This window comes from Leucopleurus acutus (genome assembly GCF_964270905.1).
Source record: "Leucopleurus acutus genome assembly, chromosome: X".
NCBI classification, from domain to species: Eukaryota; Metazoa; Chordata; class Mammalia; order Artiodactyla; family Delphinidae; genus Leucopleurus; species Leucopleurus acutus.
Genome location: NC_139148.1, coordinates 10,907,539 through 10,927,360, shown reverse-complemented (window position 1 = coordinate 10,927,360; position 19,822 = coordinate 10,907,539). Strand labels below are relative to the sequence as shown.

At 42.1% G+C, this 19,822-nt stretch overlaps 1 protein-coding gene across 1 annotated transcript; it reads left to right on the top strand.

Annotated features, from left to right (window-relative positions):
• Positions 1-4,170: 4,170 nt before the first annotated feature.
• On the top strand, positions 4,171-12,770 carry LOC309978288 (cytochrome b-c1 complex subunit 7-like; the record flags this gene model as incomplete). Its single annotated transcript, XM_082864698.1, has 2 exons — positions 4,171-4,370; positions 12,604-12,770. 2 exons carry the CDS (start codon positions 4,171-4,173, stop codon positions 12,767-12,769), a joined length of 366 nt encoding a protein of 121 aa, XP_082720824.1. The 3' UTR covers position 12,770.
• Between the last annotated feature and the right edge of the window lie 7,052 nt (positions 12,771-19,822).

Here is a 19,822-nt window from a genome sequence, read left to right as displayed (position 1 = left end):
TTCTTCTTTTTGTTTTTGTAATTGATGATGCAGTCATTAATTTATCATATCTTTGCTATCATTTCTAAAGATTTTATTAAGGAGGGGGAGGCTATGTGTTCAGTATAGAATTCTGAAACAGAATTCATCCTTACTTTTTTCCCTCCAGGGTTAATATATTTTATATTATATAATACTTAATAGTGTGTAATATTAGCTGATATGAAAGTAAGACTGACTTAATAAAAAATGTTTCACAGAAAGAGTCTACATATATGTCCCTTCAAAAGAGGCATATTAATCATTTTTTCAAATGCCAATGTATCAGAAAAAGCCATTCCTCTTTCAGGTCACAAGCTAATTCTTCTGCTAACAAATTAATGTAATGAGTTAATGCTACCACTAGAGTAAGAACTACTTAATTGTCATAATTAATTGAAGCTAAACATAATCATTGCATAATCAGGCAAGGTACATTTTGAGATGCTGTTTCACTGATTTTTCATGGTGGTTTCTCGTTCCCTGAACTTAATGATAAAATTGAGCAAATCACAGTGTGTCTCTCAGCAATTAGTTCCAATTAGTCAGATTTAAATTCTGTCATGAGTCATGTACCTTGTTTCTTTAGTCATATTTCTCCAGTACGATCTAGAACTTAAGGATATGTACCCATTAATTAAGAAAATCACATTAATTTCCAGAATACACTTCTCAATAACTTTAATTTTGTCATTTATTCTAAAATATCTGGTGAATACAAATGAGTATGTGTATCCTATAAAATATTAATAAAATAAGCTCCCGTGTACCAATCACCAGCTAAGAAATGTAACATATCCAAAATTTGAAGCCCTCTGTTCGTCCTTTCTTGACTCCTCTCTTATTCCTCCAGGGTAGTGATTATCCACATTTAGCATTTGTATTATTATACTGATTCTCTTTAAGATTTCTGTGGCACATGTGGACATACACATGCATTCTTAAAATGCAAAGAGTTTAAACTGTTTTCTAAAATTCTTATAAATGGTATTCCTCTACCATTTGCTTTCTTATTCAGTGTTATGTTTCTGTGGTTAACCCATGTTGATGAATTTAGTACTAGGTTGTTAATTTTCTCTACTGTGGAGTGTTCCATTTTATTATTATTCCAGAATGTTCTTAACCTTTCTCCTAAAACAGGCATTTATATTACTTTTAGTGTTGTTGCTGTTCTTGGTTTTCGTTTTGTTTGTGCTTTTCTCTGTTATAAAAATGTGGCTAAAAACATTTTTGTTTATGTTTCCTATGTGCACATAGAAGAGATTCTCTAGGGTAATAGCAGGAAGTAGAATATCTAGGTTGGAGGTTACACTATTTTAAAAATTAATGAATAGTGCCAAATTTTTTCAAAGTGCTTATTTATAATTCCACTAGGAATCTATAAGATTTCCCCTCACTCATATGCATACCACTTGGTATTGTCGGGCTTTAAAATGTTTTGCCTATCTGATTGTCTCAGTAAGCTTGGGCTGCAATAACAAAATACCATAGCCTGGGTGGTTTAAGCAACAAAAACTTATTTTCTCACAATTCTAGAGCCTGAAAGTCCAAGGTCAGGTTACCAGCATAGTTGGGTTCTAATGACGGCTCTCTTCCTGGACTGCAGATGGCCATCTTCTCACTCTGTCCTCACTTGGCAGAGAGGGATGGAGGGGAGAGAGAGAGAGCTCTCTCTGTGTCTTTTCTTATAAGGACACTAATCCTATGGGATTAGGATCTCACCCTAATGACATCATTTAATCTTAATTAATTCCTTACTCCAAATACAGTCACATTGGGTGACATCAACATATACATTTTGGGGGAGACACAGTTCAGTCCATAGCACTGGTGGACTGCAAAGACATCTCATTCTAGTTTTCCTTCAAATTTCCCCAACGTGTAATGAGACCAAGCATGTTTTTCTAAGTTTATTGGTCATTGAGGTTTCCTCTTTCTGTAAATGTCCTTTGATCATTTTTCCTTAGTTTGCTTATCTTTATATGGACTTATACAGATTTTTATATCTTTATATGGATCTTTAAATGAATTTTTATAATTTCTTAATGTATTTTGGAGAATAATTCTTTGTTGATGATGTAAGTTGCAAATATTTCCTCCTAGTTTGTGGCTTATATTTTCAATTTCTTTATAGCATATTTTGATCACCAAAAGTTCTTAATTTTTTAAATAAATTTATTTATTATTTTATTTATTTATTTTTTGGCTGCGTTGGGTCTTCGTCGCTGCACGTGGGCTTTCTCTAGTTGCGGCGAGTGGGGGCTACTCTTTGTTGTGGTGTGTGGGCTTCTCATTGCAGTGGGTTCTCTTTTTGTGGAGCACAGGCTCTAGACACGTGGGCTTCAGTAGTTGTGGCACGCGTGCTCAGTAGTTGTGAGTCACGGGCTCTAGAGCACAGGCTCAGTAGTTGTGGCACACGGGCTTAGTTGCTCCGCGGCATGTGGGATCTTCCTGGACCAGGGCTCGAACCCATGTCCCCTGCACTGGCAGGTGGATTCGTATCCACTGCGCCACCAGGAAAGCCCAAAAGTTCTTTCTTTTTTAATGTTATCACATTTATCATGTTTCATTAATAGCTTATACTTTTATATGTAGTTTATAAAACTCCTTTCCACCCAAAGCTCATAAAGATAGTCTCCTATTTTTCTTCTAGAAATTTTAAAGTTTTGCTTTCCTCACTTAAGTTTTTAAACTACCTGGAACTAATTGTGTGGATGATCTGTAATTAGGATCCTTTTTTTTCTTTATAGATTAATTAATTAATTAGTCAGACCACTGTTTATTGAGAAGCCCATCCATTCTCCACTGATCTGAAATGCTCTCCTTGTATCTGTTTCTGGGCACTCCTGTATCATTGGTCTATTTTTTTCTATCCCTGTATGAATTTTTCACTGTCCTAATTACCATACCCTTTCACTTTATTATATAGTAATATCTCCCATAGTAAATAAGCTCACCCTATTTTTCTTCATGAATGTACATACAGAAAGGAGAAAGAGACTCCTTTCTCTTCCATATAAATTTTTGAATTAGAATCTGTTGTGATTTTCATTGAACTTCCATTGATTCTATACACCACTTTGAAGAGAAGTGGTATATCTACATTGTTTTGATTTTCTACCCATAAACAATTATTTGGTGTCCTTTAGTGACTTTTAATAAGTTCCTAAATTTTTTCATATATAGATTCTGCCCAGCTTTTATTACATGCTTCTGATTCCAGGTCTGTAATCTACAACAGAGAGGACAGAAATTGAACTGTTCAGTAACACTATGGTTAAAAAAAAAAAAAAAACTGGACCTAGGTGGGTGGTACTTGGGGCACCAGCATACAAGATCTCCCCAATAGTCTCTCAGTTGCCCCATCCACTAGAAAAATAGTGAAGAGACTGTAGACAAAGAAAACTCCAATCGTGGTTTTGTAATTAAATCACTGTGCCTTTAGGGTAGTTATTTTACATGCGTGAGCCTCAGCTTACTCATGTGAAAAATCAGAAAGGAAAACAAACCCCGAAGTGTTCCAATCTAGCCTTATATGAATTTTATTAGGAGAAGATTCATAGTAAAGAGAACAACTAACAGGGTCATGAAACTTTCAAACATTATCTTCTGACTTAGCTTTCTTGCAATAACAAACAACCCTCATTTACAGTAATTTATAGGAAGAAACGTTTTTTCTTGCTCACAAGTCATTAGCTGTGGGTTGGCCATGGCTGCCGTAGATCTGGTCAGCTCTGCAGCTTTTGCAACTGTACCCTGGAACTCCCCCTGTGAAATGTTGTCCCAAAGCACTACTTCCTAACCTAACAGTTTCTCACATGAATTGTCAATAAAAATTAAAATTGTTTTAATTACAGTGTATTTGTTCTGCTTATAAAGGCAATATTGCTTAGGAAAGAGCATCTGGAATCCATAAAAAAAATAAGAATATAATGCAAGTAACCCATAAATCCAATAGCTGGATATGGTTAATGTTAATTTTTTGATACTTTTCCTTTTAGTTTTCACCTTTGTGTCAATGCATATATATATATATATATATATAAGTTTTAATAAAATCAGAATTATGTTGTGCAAGTCATTCTGTAATCTTATAACAAAACCTAATGTATAAGACTTACCCAGCAGGCAACGCTTCTGTCTCAGGTTAAAATGGTGAGTAGGCCTGCCGTTGCAGCGTCAAGCAAGTGGCTGGAGGGTATTCGAAAATGGTATTACAGTGCTGCCGGGTTCAATAAACTGGGCTTAATGCGAGGTGATACAATATGTGAGAATGACGATGTAAAAGAAGCCATAAGAAGGCTTCCTGAGAACCTTTATGATGACAGGGTGTTTCGCATTAAGAGAGCACTGTGTTAGACCTTCGCGGTCTCCTAGGAGTTTCGACTCGCCCAGGAAACAACAAGAGTCGGAAGCCGATGCAAAACGCAAGAGGTTTATTGAAGGCCGGTGCACCGGGGTTCCTCGGTCCTCACGCAGGAGGTCGAAGAAGGAACCCCTTTTGGGCGCGAATATGTCAGTTTTATAGGTTCCCACTTCCCCGTATGTAAATTATAGATTTGGTTGTGTTCTCCTGCTGATTGGTCCCGGCTTAGGCTCGGACCAGAGAGGGAACTTGTCCCCAGCTTCCTGATTGGTCTTTGACAGATACCTTTTTTACATTTTGTTTATCTCCCTCCTTCTCGGAAGGGGGCCGGACATCCTGGAAATTCACCCATTGTCTAAGAAGCCCCTATTGTCTGGAGAGTTCTTAATCATTAGCTGGAACAATGTCCCTCGAGTCCCACATTTCCCCCTTTTTCTTGTGACTATTGATTCCAATCATGGAATCTCAACCTTCTGTTCGTAAACTTTGGTACTGTTGTCTTAACATTAGAACTTGTACAGTACTGATACGTTCTCTAATAAATGCTATCAAGCGATTTAGAATACATGGTTCAAAAGTTAAAATCAACAATAAAACAATAAGAGGTCCCAACAGAGTAGAGATTAAGGTGGTAAACCAGGGGGACTTATCAAACCATGATTGAAACCATCCTTTTTCGTTTTCTCTCTCCCTTTGCCTTTTATCTAAGCGTTCCCTTAGTTTATCCATGGTTTTGGTAATGGTTCCTGAATGATCAATATAAAAGCAACATTTTTTTTTTAGAGCGGCGCATAATCCCCCTTCCTTAAGAAACAGCAAATCTAGGCCTCTCCTATTCTGCAACACCATTTCTGAAAGTGAGGTGAGTGATTCCTTTAGTTGAGTTATGGAACTTTCTAATGCTCGAAGGTCGATGTCTACAGCCTGTCTTAAACTTGCATAATACTGGGGTTGTTGTATGAGGGCTGTGGTTCCTGTTCCTATCCCGGCAGATATTCCTAGTCCTAGAAGGACAGCCAATGTGAGGGTTACAGGTTCTCTTTTGTTTTTTGTTTTTTCTACATATTCATCTAAAAAGGATGAGTCTGAATGGTAGATAAGTCTAGGGACTAATGGCACTAACACACAAAAGTCAGCTGAAGTATTAAGAACCTCTAAAGAGACACAAGGGGTTAGCCCCGTGTTACATGCCCACCATCCATCTTGAGGAGGTACAAGATATCCTGAGCCTGAAGGGAGGCTAAAATCATGACAAAGGTGTCGATGGGACTGGGGAGGTGTTCCTATACAAGTACCATTTCCAGAAACCGAGGACAGGGTTAATTTACTGTTCCCTTTTTGTTTCCATCGACATTGGTCTGAGGAGGTAGAATTAGTATAGTTGGAGCTATATCCTATAGCATCATAATAAGGGGGAGGGGCAGCATAGCAAAGCCAACATGATTTTGTAGCCTCTGGGTTTGTAGCATTGAGAACCGTAAAGGCTGCCTGCACCAAAGAAAGCATCCTATCCTGAGGAGTCCCAGGCTCAACTGTGGGTTCTTTGGATCCAGAGGTTTCATTAGTCTCATTCTTTGTTGACGTAGTTGAAGGGGCCGGGGGAAGCAAAGGGGGGCCAAGTACGGGATTTGGGCCTATTGATATAGGAGCAGGAGTCTCAATCTTTAGCTTAAGGGTCATTAATATTCCTAAATCATATCCCCTCATGTAAAATCTAACGCCCCAAGAATGACCATTTATCCATTTTTTTTATCTCTTTTTCCGGGATTACTAAAGGAAATTTTAAGGGGATGACACCATCCTGAACATTTACTCCGGTGTCCGGTATCCTCATTATGAGAATAATTAGCCGTTACAGTAATAAAATCCCAAGTTGAGGTGGGTTTCCAATTAGTATCCCCGGTAGTTTCACATCCCCAGCTTTTGCAATAAAAGTTTTCAGTTCCACCACATTTATAATTCAGAGATCGAGGGCGGTGGAACCCGGGGCATACGTAAAAAGTGAGGATACCAAGCATCATTCTTTTGCCTGCATTTTTGCAACCCGGCCCAAACCAATCAGTTTCCGAAACTTTGGAAGGGGCAGTGTTCATATCATGAGAATCTTCTGTACCCCAATAAGGTGTTCCTATAGCCAATTTACAAACATCAGGAAAAAGATCTGGCCACCAGGTCCAGGGGGGTGCAGTATGACTAATGGACCAGGTTACATCTCCAGTCTGAGAAATTACCTGCCAAGTTAAACGTTGGGGGAGGTGAGGGCTAAAATCACTTACAGTCAGTAAAGGCAGTAAAACCAAAATTATAAGTCTTAGTTTCGTAGAAGCTTGAGTTTGAGCGGGTTGTCGGTCCTTTGGGCCCGCCATCCTGATGATGCCGTCGCTGGTGCAGCCTTCACATGTGAAGCATGGATCCAGGCAGCGATGCCGTCCACTTTTATGGCCGTTGGGCTGGTGAGGAGGACGGTGTATGGTCCTTTCCATCGAGGTTCCAACGTCTGGGTTCGATGCCGACGGACGTATACGGAGTCTCCGACTTGGAAAGGATGAGTTTCTCCCGGTGTTCCCGGTTGGTAGGCCTCGGCGAGTTGGGACCATATTTCTTTCTGGACCAATTGGAGTCCCAGTAGCCTAGCATATAAGTCAGTGTTATTTTGACAATCAGGTTTTATTTCTTTTCCTAAAGTGACGAGGGGAGGCGGGGCACCATATAATATTTCAAAAGGAGTAAGATGGTATCGGGAAGGTGTATTTCTAAGCCGGAATAGGGCCAAAGGAAGGAGCACCGTCCAATCGGTACCGCCAGTCTCCAAGGACAATTTAGTTAGGGTCTCTTTTAGAGTCCTATTCATTCTTTCTACCTGACCTGAACTTTGGGGTCTATAGGCACAATGTAATTTCCAATCAGTCCCCAAATATCTGGCCACATCCTGACTTACCTGGGCGACGAAGGCTGGACCATTATCAGACCCTATTACCTTTGGTGCTCCAAATCGAGGAAAAATTTCTTCTAAAATCTTCTTGGCTACTACAGCAGCTGTTTCTTTCTTTGCTGGGAAAGCCTCTATCCATCCTGAAAAAGTGTCTACAAAAACTAAAAGGTATTTATTACCGTACCTTCCAGGACGCACTTCGGTAAAGTCCACCTCCCAGTAAGTTCCTGGGCGGTCCCCCCTGAGTCTCTTTCCAGTTTCAAGTTTCCCTTTGTGAGCATTTACCTGTTGACATGGGACGCATTCCTGCACAATTTGTTCAGCTAATTTTGTCATTCCAGGGGTTTCGTACCCGGCTTTTTGTAACAAGGCTACCATCTTTTTAGTCCCCAAATGTGTCCATCTGTGCATCTGTTGTAACATGGATTCTGCTTGCTGAGGGGACAAAGTTCCTTTTGTTGTGGCCGGGATGATTTCTTCATCGCGGCCTGGTTTTTCAGGAACTTTATCTGACAGTCCTAAAATGACTTCTCCCGATGCTATTTCTCGGGCCACTTGGTCAGCCATATTATTTCCCCTAATTATTGGGGTATTTCCTTTTTGATGTCCCGGGCAGTGGATGATACTGACTTTAGTAGGAAGCATGAGTGCAGTCAACAAAGCCACGATTTCGTCTTTGTTTTTAATTTCTTTGCCACCTGAAGTTAGTAGCCCTCTCTGTTGGTAAATGGCACCGTGGATATGAGCGGTAGCAAACGCATATCTACTGTCTGTGTAGATGTTTACTTTTTTATTCTCTGCCATCTCTAATGCCCTCGTCAGGGCAATTAATTCAGCTCGTTGGGCTGAGGTCCCTTGTGGTAGCGCCGCTGCCCATATGACTTGTTTTCCGTCTACCACGGCTGCCCCAGTTCGACGCTTACCTTCCTCCAGGAAACTGCTCCCATCCGTGAACCAGGTGAAATCAGCATCAGGGAGGGGCAGGTCCATCAGATCTGGCCTACTGCCGTGTGCTGTGGCCAGTACTTCCTGACAATCATGCATGATGGTGGAGCCTTCCAAGTCAGGATCAGGTAGCAAGGTGGCTGGATTGAGTCCTGTGGCTGGAGCAAACTTGATGCGATCTGAGTTTAGCAACAGGGTTTGGTAATGGGTCATCCTGGCATTAGTTAGCCACCTATCCGGTGGTTGACGGACTACATTTTCCAGGGCATGAGGAGCTGTTATCGTTAGATTTTGTCCTAAAGTTAGTTTGTCAGCATCTTTGACTAGAACGGCTACTGCAGCGATTATCTTTAAACAGGTGGGCCATCCTGATGCCACAGGGTCCAATTTTTTGACAAATAAGCAACTGGGCGATTCCAGGGACCCAATTTCTGAGTCAATACTCCTTTTGCAATGCCCTTATTTTCGGCCACATATAAATGAAAAGGTTTGGTTACATCTGGCAGTCCTAGGGCTGGAGCTGAAAGTAAAGCTCGTTTGATTTGGTCAAAAGCCCGTTGTTCCTTATCGCCCCAAACGAAAGGAGTGCTGTTTTTGGTTAGGGGGTACAATGGGGCCGCCAGCTCAGCAAACCCTGGAATCCATAGTCTACAGAATCTGGCTGTCCCCAAAAATTCTCTAACCTGCCTGGCGCTTTTGGGAGCCGGAATTTGGGCCACCGTATCCTTTCTGCTCTCCGTGAGCCATCTTTGCCCCCCTTTTAATAGATACCCCAGGTAACTGACCTGTTGTTGGCATATTTGTGCTTTCTTGGCTGAGGCTCTATATCCCAGGGTTCCAAGTTCCGTTAACAGTTTTTCAGTACCCTTGATACAATCTTCTTGGGTCTCAGCAGCTAATAAAATATCATCAACGTATTGGAGTAATGTTACCTGGGGATTTGATTCTCTATATAATGCCAAATCCTGATGGAGGGCTTCATCAAAGATGGTCGGGGAGTTCTTAAATCCCTGAGGTAGCCGTGTCCATGTCAGCTGACCAGACATTCCCGATGTTGGATCTTTCCATTCGAAGGCAAAGTAGGGTTGGCTCAGGGGAGAGAGTCTTAAACAGAAAAAAGCATCTTTAAGGTCCAAAACAGTATACCACGTATGTTGAGGTGGAAGAGTGCTCAGGAGGTTGTAAGGGTTTGGAACTGTGGGGTGGAGGTCTGCCACCCGTTTGTTTACCTCTCGTAGATCCTGCACTGGCCGATAATCATTTGTTCCTGGTTTCTTTACCGGCAGGAGAGGGGTGTTCCATGCTGATTGACATCTTATTAAGATGCCCAAGTCTAGTAGCCTCTGTATATGGGGACGGATACCGTCTTTGGCTTCTCTACTCATGGGGTATTGACGGACCGTTATTGGGGTGGCAGTTGCCTTGAGTTCCACTAGCACCGGGGGCCGATTTTTGGCCATCCCCATACCGGCAGTTTCTGCCCAGGCTTGAGGGAACTGAGTTACCCAATCTGTAACATTAACTCGTGAGGATGAAGGCTGCTCGTATAATTTATATTCATCTTCTAATTTCATAGTCAATATTTGAAGTAACCTTCCTTTATTATCAGTTATGGTGGGACCTTCTGGCTGAAAGTGGATTTGAGCCCCTACTTTGGAGAGTAAATCTCTTCCCAGCAAAGGATAGGGGCATTCCGGAATAATCAAAAATGAATGGGTTACTCGTCCAATCCCAAGATCTACTGTCCTTCGTGTGGTCCATGAATATTGTTTATTCCCAGTGGCTCCTTGTACCCATGACCTTCTAGCTGAGATAGGACCTTTTGAGTGGAGAAGGACGGAGTGCTGGGCTCCGGTATCCACCAAAAATTGAACAGGTTCCCCCTCCACTTTAAGAGTTACCCGGGGCTCGGGGAGAGGGTTCGAGCCCTGACTTTCCTAGTCTTCTTCTTCCAATGTTAAGATTTTGTTTCTGGTTGGCCTTCCTCCACTCTTTTTCTTAGGGCATTCTCTCGCCTAATGTCCTTTTTCTTTACAGTAGGCACATTGGTCCTTGTCTAATGGCCGCCTTCTGTCTGCCGTTCGCCCTTTCTGCCTATTCCTATCCCCTATATTTCTTCCTCCAACCACAGTGGCCAGTATCTTACTTAAATTCCTCTCCTGTCTCTTATCCCGTCTTATTTCATGGGCTGCCTGCTCTTTCTGCTTTCTTTCTTCCTTCTCTTCCTCTGTTTCTCTTTTGTTATATACTTTATCTGCCTCTTTTACTAACTCCTGAAGCGAAAATCCCTGCAAGCCATCTAGCCTCTGTAATTTCTTCTTAATATCAGGGGCCGCTTGATCTATGAAAGCCATTGCTATAGTAGCCCTGTGTCCCTCCGAAGTTGGATCATAAGGGGTAAAGCGTCTAAAGGCTTCCATTAAACGTTCCAGGAACACAGTTGGCGATTCCTGGGGCCCCTGAGTGACTTCCCTTACCTTAGCCAAATTAGTGGGCCGTCTGGCCGCTCCATGGAGACCCGCCACCAGAGCCTGGCGATACATTTTCAGGCGCTCCCTACCTTCCGGGGCATTGAAATCCCAGTTTGGCCTGACGAGTGGGAAACCAGCATCAATCTCGTTAGGCAGCTGGGTAGGTTGCCCATTGGCGCCTAATACATTTTTTCTGGCTTCTGAAAGAACCCGTTGCCTCTCCTCAGTCGTTAGGAGAGTCTGGAGCAGCTGCTGACAATCATCCCATGTGGGCTGGTGGGAGAAAACAAGAGATTCTATTAAAGCGGTAAGGGCCTGTGGATTTTCGGAAAAAGTTGGGTTATGCATTTTCCAATTATAAAGATCTGCAGAGGAAAAGGGCCAATATTGGAGAGGTCTATTCCCTTGGCCGTCGGGGGGGCCATATTCTCTAAGAGGTAGGGCAGTGGAGTCCGGGGAGATAGCCCTCCGGCTCCTAGTGCCCGCTGAGGGACCCCTTTCTTCTTCCATCATGGATGGTCCCCTTGGTGCCGAGGGCAGTGGAGCTGGGGGTCCTCTAGGTGGTAGGGGATTTGGGGCCGGAGGATAAGGGGGTGGGGAATCCAAAAGAAGCAAATCGGACTGCGGGTCAGGATAAATCGCCTTCGGTGGATCCGGGGCGTCGGGTAGCTTCTCCGTGTTGGGGTTTTTCTTTAAGGCTAATATCTCCGACGCTGCTGATGTGTGCGCGGACGTACCTGTTGAGGAAACAAAGGGCCGGACCCACGGAGGTGGGGAGAGAATTAAATCTTCCCAGACCAAGACATATGGTACTTGGTCTGGATGTCCGTGGGGATCTATATTAAATATCTTAGACTTAAGCAGCTTAATCTTGTCTAATAAAAAGGATCCTTCGGGGGGCCATCCTATCTGAAATGTTGGCCATTCAGAGGCACACAAAGTCTGCCACTTTCCTTTCTTTACCTCTACCGAAAAATTATGGGCTCTGGCCCGAACTTCGGTCCAATGGCTTAGGGTAAGGGAAAGAGGAGTCGTCATAGTTTGTCCCATTGTCGTCCGTCAGAGAAGAAGAATAGACCACAATACAGAAACAGTTAAAACTCCACGAAACACATATACGCATGGGCCACCGCGAGCTCGCTTCAAAACCGAAACTTCTTCAGATGGCAGTTATCACCAAGGGAACTGCCGAAACCGAGTGAAGGGGAGACAGAGTTTGCCTCTCCTTCCAGATGAGCCACCAGGGCGTCCCCTAGGGCTCATGGACGCCGGCTATTAGCACGTCTGCCTAGCCAGAGGTCCGATACAGATTCCATAATAAGCCGATTCTTACGGCTTTCCTCCGATAATGGCCCACAAAGAACAAGGGACAAACAGACAATCAAGCTCGAGCTTACCTGGTACCTCCAACTCCCGATGTTCTTGTGGTCCGGGGCGAGTGGAATCCCGGACGAGCCCCCAAATGTTAGACCTGCGCGGTCTCCTAGGAGTTTCGACTCGCCCAGGAAACAACAAGAGTCGGAAGTCGATGCAAAACGCAAGAGGTTTATTGAAGGCCGGTGCACCGGGGTTCCTCGGTCCTCACGCAGGAGGTCGAAGAAGGAACCCCTTTTGGGCGCGAATATGTCAGTTTTATAGGTTCCCACTTCCCCGTATGTAAGTTATAGATTTGGTTGTGTTTTCCTGCTGATTGGTCCCGGCTTAGGCTCGGACCAGAGAGGGAACTTGTCCCCAGCTTCCTGATTGGTCTTTGACAGACACCTTTTTTACATTTTGTTTATCTCCTTCCTTCTCGGAAGGGGGCCGGACATCCTGGAAATTCACCCATTGTCTAAGAAGCCCCTATTGTCTGGAGAGTTCTTAATCATTAGCTGGAACAATGTCCCTCGAGTCCCACAACTGGACCTGACCATGAGGCAGCAGATCTTGCCTAAAGAGCAGTGGACAAAATATGAGGAGGATAAATTCTACCTTGAACCACATCTGAAAGAGGTTATTCAGGAAAGAAAAGAGAGAGAAGAATGGGCAAAGAAATAATCATGTAGTCTAAATCTGGATACGGCTATCCTAAAGTATTTTTATGAAGCTGGTTAAACCTAAAATGTACGATGTAGAACTATCTGGGCTGTAAATGTATTAATTTAAATAAATCTCTATTATAATTATTTAAAAAAAGAAAAACCTAATGTATATTGTAATCATATATTTCTTTGTCTTTATGGACTTTAAATACAGGAATGTAAATGGCTGCATAATGTCCCAGAATATGCATGCTTCATAACTTAGTTAACCCTTTCTCCATTGTTAAAGTGTTTCCTTTGTTCTGCAGCTGTAAGTAAGGCTGCAGTTCATGTTTTTGTAAGTAAATCAGAATATTGGTCATCTATTACATCTTTATGAAAGCTTTCTAGAAGAGTAACGTGAATTCTGGTGTTGGGGTGAGCTTATGTCAAACTCACCACATAAACCTGACATCTCAGTGTAATGGGGGGTAAATATGCCTGCAGTTGAAGTCATATGACCATGAGTTATCTGGTTGTTGAGAGTAAACCCAAGGGCAGGCCACGTTCAATTGACTAGGGGTGAGGGGTTTAGTTGGAGGAGGTAGGTAATGAAGTAATGTAGGAAAGAGGTCTTGCATTAGCGAGTCCCATTTTTATGCCAGGCACTGTTGTTTTGGTTTTTTTGGTTTTTTGGCTGCGTTGGGTCTCCGTTGCTGCATGCGGGCTTTCTCTAGTTGCGGCGGCGAGCGGGGGCTACCCTTCGTTGTGGCACGCGCGCATCTCATTGCGGTGGCTTCTCTTGTTGTGGAGCACGGGCTCTAGGCGTGCGAGCTTCAGTAGTTGTGTCTCACAGGCTCTAGAGCGCAGGCTCAGCAGTTGTAGCACGAGGGCTTAGTTGCTCCGTGGCATGTGGGATCTTCCCAGACCAGGGATCGAACCCGTGTCCCCCGTATCGGCAGGCGGATTCTTAACCACTGCACCACCAGGGAATTCCTACTGTTTTGTTTCTGAGCTGTTTGTTCTGCCTTCCTGCTGGCACTATCCTGCTAGCAAGTCCTCCTCTTGCCTTGGCCTTTGCGTTAGTGTTTATACTATCTGACCAGCCAGTCACATGTCCTCAGTGGGCACACACTTACAACTTATCTTCCACACACACAGCAAATTTTACTCACTCTTATACATCTAAACATCTGAACTAGTTCTTATGCCAAGCAGTATGACCATATCAGCTTATCTATGCAGGACTTGTTTTTACTGTACGTATTTGTTCTTCTTAGAGCCAAGAGGACATTTAATTCACATGCTATTTGCCTTTTAGAAAAGCTTCACAAGGATATGGTGGCATATATGGCACCATATGTAGCCCTAGATCTTCAGGAAACAATTCAGCAGTGACCATAATTTGGGGCAATGCAGATGGGAAAGCCTTCTCTCGAGGTCAGATCCACATCATGACATGATTACTACTAGAAAGGGAAGAATCCTGATTGGCTTCAGCTGACCAGGTAGAATACATTTATTACAAATATTTATTTATTTATTGTTAACTTATTTTATTGAAGTATAGTTGATTTACAATGTTGTGTTAATAACTGCTTTACAGCAAAGTGATTCAGTTATACATTTACATACATTCTTTTTCATATTCTTTTCCATTATGGTTTATCACATGGTATTGAATATATTGAATATAGTTCCCTGTGCTCTACAGTAGGAACTCATTGTTTATCCATTCTCTATATACTAGTTTGCATCTGCTAACCCCAAACTCCCAACCTGTCCCTCCCCCACCCTCCCTGCCCATGGGCAACCACAAGTCTTTTCTCTGTGTCTGTGAGTCTGTTTCTGTTTCATAGATAAATTCATTTGTATCATGTTTTAAATTACGCACGTAAGCAACATCATATGATATTTGTCTTTCTATGTCTGACTTGACTTAGTGTGATAATCTCCAGGTCCATCCATGTTGTGGCAAATGGCATTATTTTATTCTTTTTGTGGCTGAGTAGTATTCCATTGTATATATGTGCCACATCTTCTTTATCCATTCATTTGTCGATGGACATTTAGGTTGTTTCCATGTCTTGGCTATTGTGAATAGTAATGCTGTGAACACAGGGGTGCATGCATCTTTTTGAATTAGAGTTTTGTCTGGATATATGCCCAGGAGTGGGATTGCTGGATCGTATGGCAACTCTATTTTTAGTTTTTTGAGGAAGCTCCATCCTCTTTTCCACAGTGGCTGCACCAATTACATTCCCACCAACAGTGTAGGAGGGTTCCCTTTTCTCCACACCCTGTCCAGCGCAAGTATTTATTTTTATTAAGCACTTACATAGTGCTTACTATACTCCATGCCTAAGAACTTTATAAATATCATCTGATTTGATCCTTACAACTCTATGAGGTAGGTACTATTTTTATTATCTCCATTTTATAGTTTAGGAAACTAAGGAACAAAGAGTGTAAGCAACTTTCATAAGGACAGTCAGAAATTCAACCAGAAGAGTTGGCTCCAAAGTCCAAGCTTTGTATGAGGCAGTATGTTAGGACTAGGGCCAACAAAATTATTTTAACAAAATCACTAACCTTGACCTCAAGGATAGCATGGATCTGAACTTACAAGTTGAACCAAATGATGAAAATATTGTGACCAGGTCAAAAATAAAGGGACATATATAAAGATCTTTAGGACTAAAAATGAAGAAACTATTAATACTACAAGGAATTAATGACACTATCAATTCTGCATAGGGTATGTTGGGAGGGTACAGAGAGGAGATGACATTTGAACTGAGTCTAAGAATGAGTAAGACATGAAGGAGTTACATGTCAGCACTCAAAGAGTGAGTTCCAGCACTCAAATTATTTCTCAAACTAGAAGGGAAAGAAGTCTGCCAAACTATGTATATTAAGGGCTGGGGGATGTGTCTCTGGGCACACAGCGTGATTATATTTCCCAGAATCCCTTGCAGTCACAAGGAGCCACATGACTAAGTTCCGACCAATTGATTGTGGACAGAGATGCATTCTGTTTCTAAGCCCTGCCCCTAAAAGTCTCCTGTGTGATCCTCTGCATTATCTCTTCTATCAGTGATGTGCAGAAGTTCCAGCAGAGTTTAGGACCTTTAGGACATGAGGGATAACAAAGCCACAAGATGGAGAGAAACTGGATCTCTGAGATCCCCCCATGGAAGGGTGCCTGCTAGTCATACACAACTGACTGTACTTTGTATGAACGAGAACTAAACATTTTATTGGGTTAGGCTGCTAAGATTAGGGAGTTTGTTACAGCAGCTAGGATTTTTTTACCCTAATTAATAAAGAAATCATTAATTTACAACTTAAGTTTTTAATCTCCCTACTTCCCTGTGGATCAAGGACCTAATGAGTTATAGGAAGAAAATATAAAGCTATTTTATGAAGGAAAATATGGAAGGACATGCATGCTAATTCACATGGGTTGTATGTACAGGGTGAAATTCGAGGTAATTGGCATGTGTGTGGGGAAGAGAGAGAGAGGTAAACAGTGAAAGAAAAGGAAAAAAAGATCTAAAATGGGGTTGACAAACTACCACCTGCAGGGCAAATCCAGTCCACCATCTGTTTTTGTAAATAAAGTTTTATTGAAACACAGCCCTGCTCATTCATTTATGTATTGTCTGTAGCTGCTCTCGCCTACAAGGGCACAGTTAAGTAGTTGCAACAGAGACCACGGGATCCATAAGCTGGAAACATTTATTCTCTGGCCCTCTGTAGAAAAAGTGTGCTGACCCCTGGTCTCCAAAGAGCATGTACATATTCACCTTCATGCATCTATCTAAAATTATATATATATGACATATATATGACATATGCATAAATACTTTTAAACAAATATTAATAAGAGAAAAATAAAGCTATATTTTCTTTGCGCTTGTAAGTAACAGTGTGTTTAAACTTTAGCCCATATCCTGGAAGTTGCATCCATGTCAACAGTTTGCATGATTCTCCAGGGCACAGTTAAATGATTTTTCCAGGCGTTCATCCTACCCTGCGCCTCTCATAATGTCTTCATGCTGTCTTCGCATGGCATTTGACCTGCAGTTATCACCCCTGTCACTTTCATACATCGTGCTCCTACATCACTTGTGCTCTGCTAACTAGCTCCACACATGAGTTAGGCCATCAGATTTTTCTATTTAAGAAGCTCCTCTCAGTAAATACTTTCCAGGGACACTAGACAGGATAATTTTCCTCAGTAATGTTTCTCCTGACATTCTTTCTCTGAGTAGCTTCAAGAGCGACTACGTCCTGATGGAAACAAAACAAACCTAAGGAGAGGCTGCCCATTCTCTGACTCCAGAACTTTCAAAATTAGGAGAATATATTTCTCCACCCAAGAATCTCTTATTACAAATGTACAGAGGGTTTAAAGAAAGTGTGTAAAAGGCTGGATTGGCATTTTTATCCATCTCTGTGTGAGTCCAAAGGGAGAATCTTGGGTAAAATCTGTAAGTATGAACACTGATTTGAAAAATTGTCTGAAAAGCAAACTTCTTATGAGGAGTCCCTGAGAGTGGGAGAGGAAAATGGGGAAGGAGGGAGAAGACAGAGGCAGATACTCTTGGTCTTTGACCAAAGCAGGCCGCCCCCTGCTATATCCTATTCCTCCACCAGTACTTTTTTTTTTTTTTTTTTTGGCTGTACGTGGGCCTGTCACTGTTGTGGCCTCTCCCGTTGTGGAGCACAGGCTCCGGACGCGCAGGCTCAGCGTCCATGGCTCACGGGCCCAGCCGCTCCGCGGCATGTGGGATCTTCCCGGACCGGGGCACGAACCCATGTCCCCTGCGTCGGCAGGCGGACTCTCAACCACTGCACCACCACAGAAGCCCCCACCAGTCCTTTTTAATAGTGTGTACGCCTGCTCTTTTTATGGAATGAAGATAGATCTAAAATGACCACGTGACCCAGCAATCCCATTCCTGGGCATATATCCAGAGAAAACCATAATTTGAAAAGATATACGCACTCCTATGTTCGTAGCAGCACTATTTATAATAGGCAAGACATGGAAGCAACCTAAGTGTCCATCGATAGATGAATGGACAAAAAAGATGTGGTACATATATACAACACAATATTACTCAGCCATAAAAAGAATGAAATAATGCCGTTTGCAGCAACATGGATGGACCTAGAGATTATCATAGTAAGTCAGACAGAGAAAGACAAGTATCATATGATATCGCTTATATGTGGAATCTAAAAAAAAAAATGATTCAAGTGAACTTATTTACAAAGCAGAAATAGACTCACAGACATAGAAAACAAACTTATGGTTACCAAAGGGGAAGGGGGAGAGGGATAAATTAGGAATTTGGGATTAACAGATACACACTAGTACATATAAAATACATAATCAACAAGGACCTACTGTATAACACAGAGAACTATACTCAATATCTTGTAATAACCCATAATGGAAGAGAATGTAGAAAAAATACATGTATTTATATTTTGTATGTATAACTGAATCACTTTGCTGTACATCTGAAACTAACACAGCATTATAAATCCACTCTATTTCAATAGAAACTTTTTTAAAAAAATAAAATAAAATGATCTCTCTTACACGCACACGCGCACGCACACACACACACACACACATCCACATCCACACATGAACTGTTCTAACACTCTCTGCAGCACTGCCTGTCATCCTTCAGTCCCTAAAATCACCATCGCCCACAAGCTATATTCAGTCAGCTGCTGGAGGACAAATTTAAGAGTTTCATTTTTTAGCTGGAGAGGTGTCCAACCTTTATAAAAAGGAAAACTCTTCTTACGGACTTCCAGTTTCAACTTACGTTGTTTTTATCACAATGTTATGTAGTATGTACAAACATAATATATGAATAGGTCTCCAGTGTTGAGTGCCTCTCAGAGCCAGGAATTCTTGTAAGGACTTCAGTGACTAAGCTTGTTTTGTGTGCACAAAAATCCTTTGATGTCAAAACTGTTATTATCCCTATTCTCTAAAGCCAGTTTTCAAGCATAGGCACGATCGTTGCAGACCCATGACCTTAACCAGTATTCTCCTCCTAAATGTTTACTTCTTTGAAACAAAGATAACAAGAAAACATAGTTTAAAATTGCATGTGAATAAAGCAGTAAAACCAAGAAAATTAAAACACACAGACACACACACACACCGTACGTGCACTCCCATACCTATGCATGTGTGTGTGTGTGGTGTGTGTAGAGAGAGAGACAAAAAGAGAGGGGGAGAGAGACAGAGACAGAGAGAGACAGAGACGGGAGGGAGAGAATGCTGTGGCAGTTTGTCATTTCTGTACACCAGTTTCTGTATTAGTCACTTTTGCTTGCAGTGACAAACAGTCCCCCAGAACTTAATGGCTTACAGTCATAAACATTTATTTCTCACACACGTAGCGTGTCGGCAGTGACACCTTAGCTGTGGGTCAGTTGCATGGACTGTGGCTTTGCTCAGCTCTGATTGGCTCTGCTTTGCTTCCCTCGTCTTCCTCATTCTAACGTGCAGGCTCAAGGAGCTCTTGAGGCGGTCTGCCCATTTCTGGCCAAGAGGATGTGCAAAAGGCTAAGCCAGACCACACAGCCATACTCAAAGCTTTTGTTTGAACTTGATCTATATCACATGACCTCCTATTTCATTGGCCAAACGTAAGTTATGTAGCCAAGTCTAGAATCAGTGGGGCAGAAAGGTCCTCTGAGAAGGAGGCAAGAGAATGAATCGCTGTGAACAGTAATACAATACACCGCCTCTTCTTTATGTGTTTAAAGATCGCAAGGCCAAATTCTGTTATCAGCTACCCCACAGCTAACTATCTTATGGTGTCGTCACAATCCATGCTTATTGACTGAGAGAGCTAATTCATCCCGGCGAAGTTTCTCTGGAATAAGTATGTGTGCACTGCTTTTATCCTTCCATTTCATTGCAAAGATTTCTGCATTATCAGCATGCTAATTTGAAAGAACATTAAAGAACTGAAATTTTTTTTAAAATCTTGTTGCTTTTTTGCTTCTGTATTAGCACAACTTATTCTGCACAGGCTCCAGCTAGAGG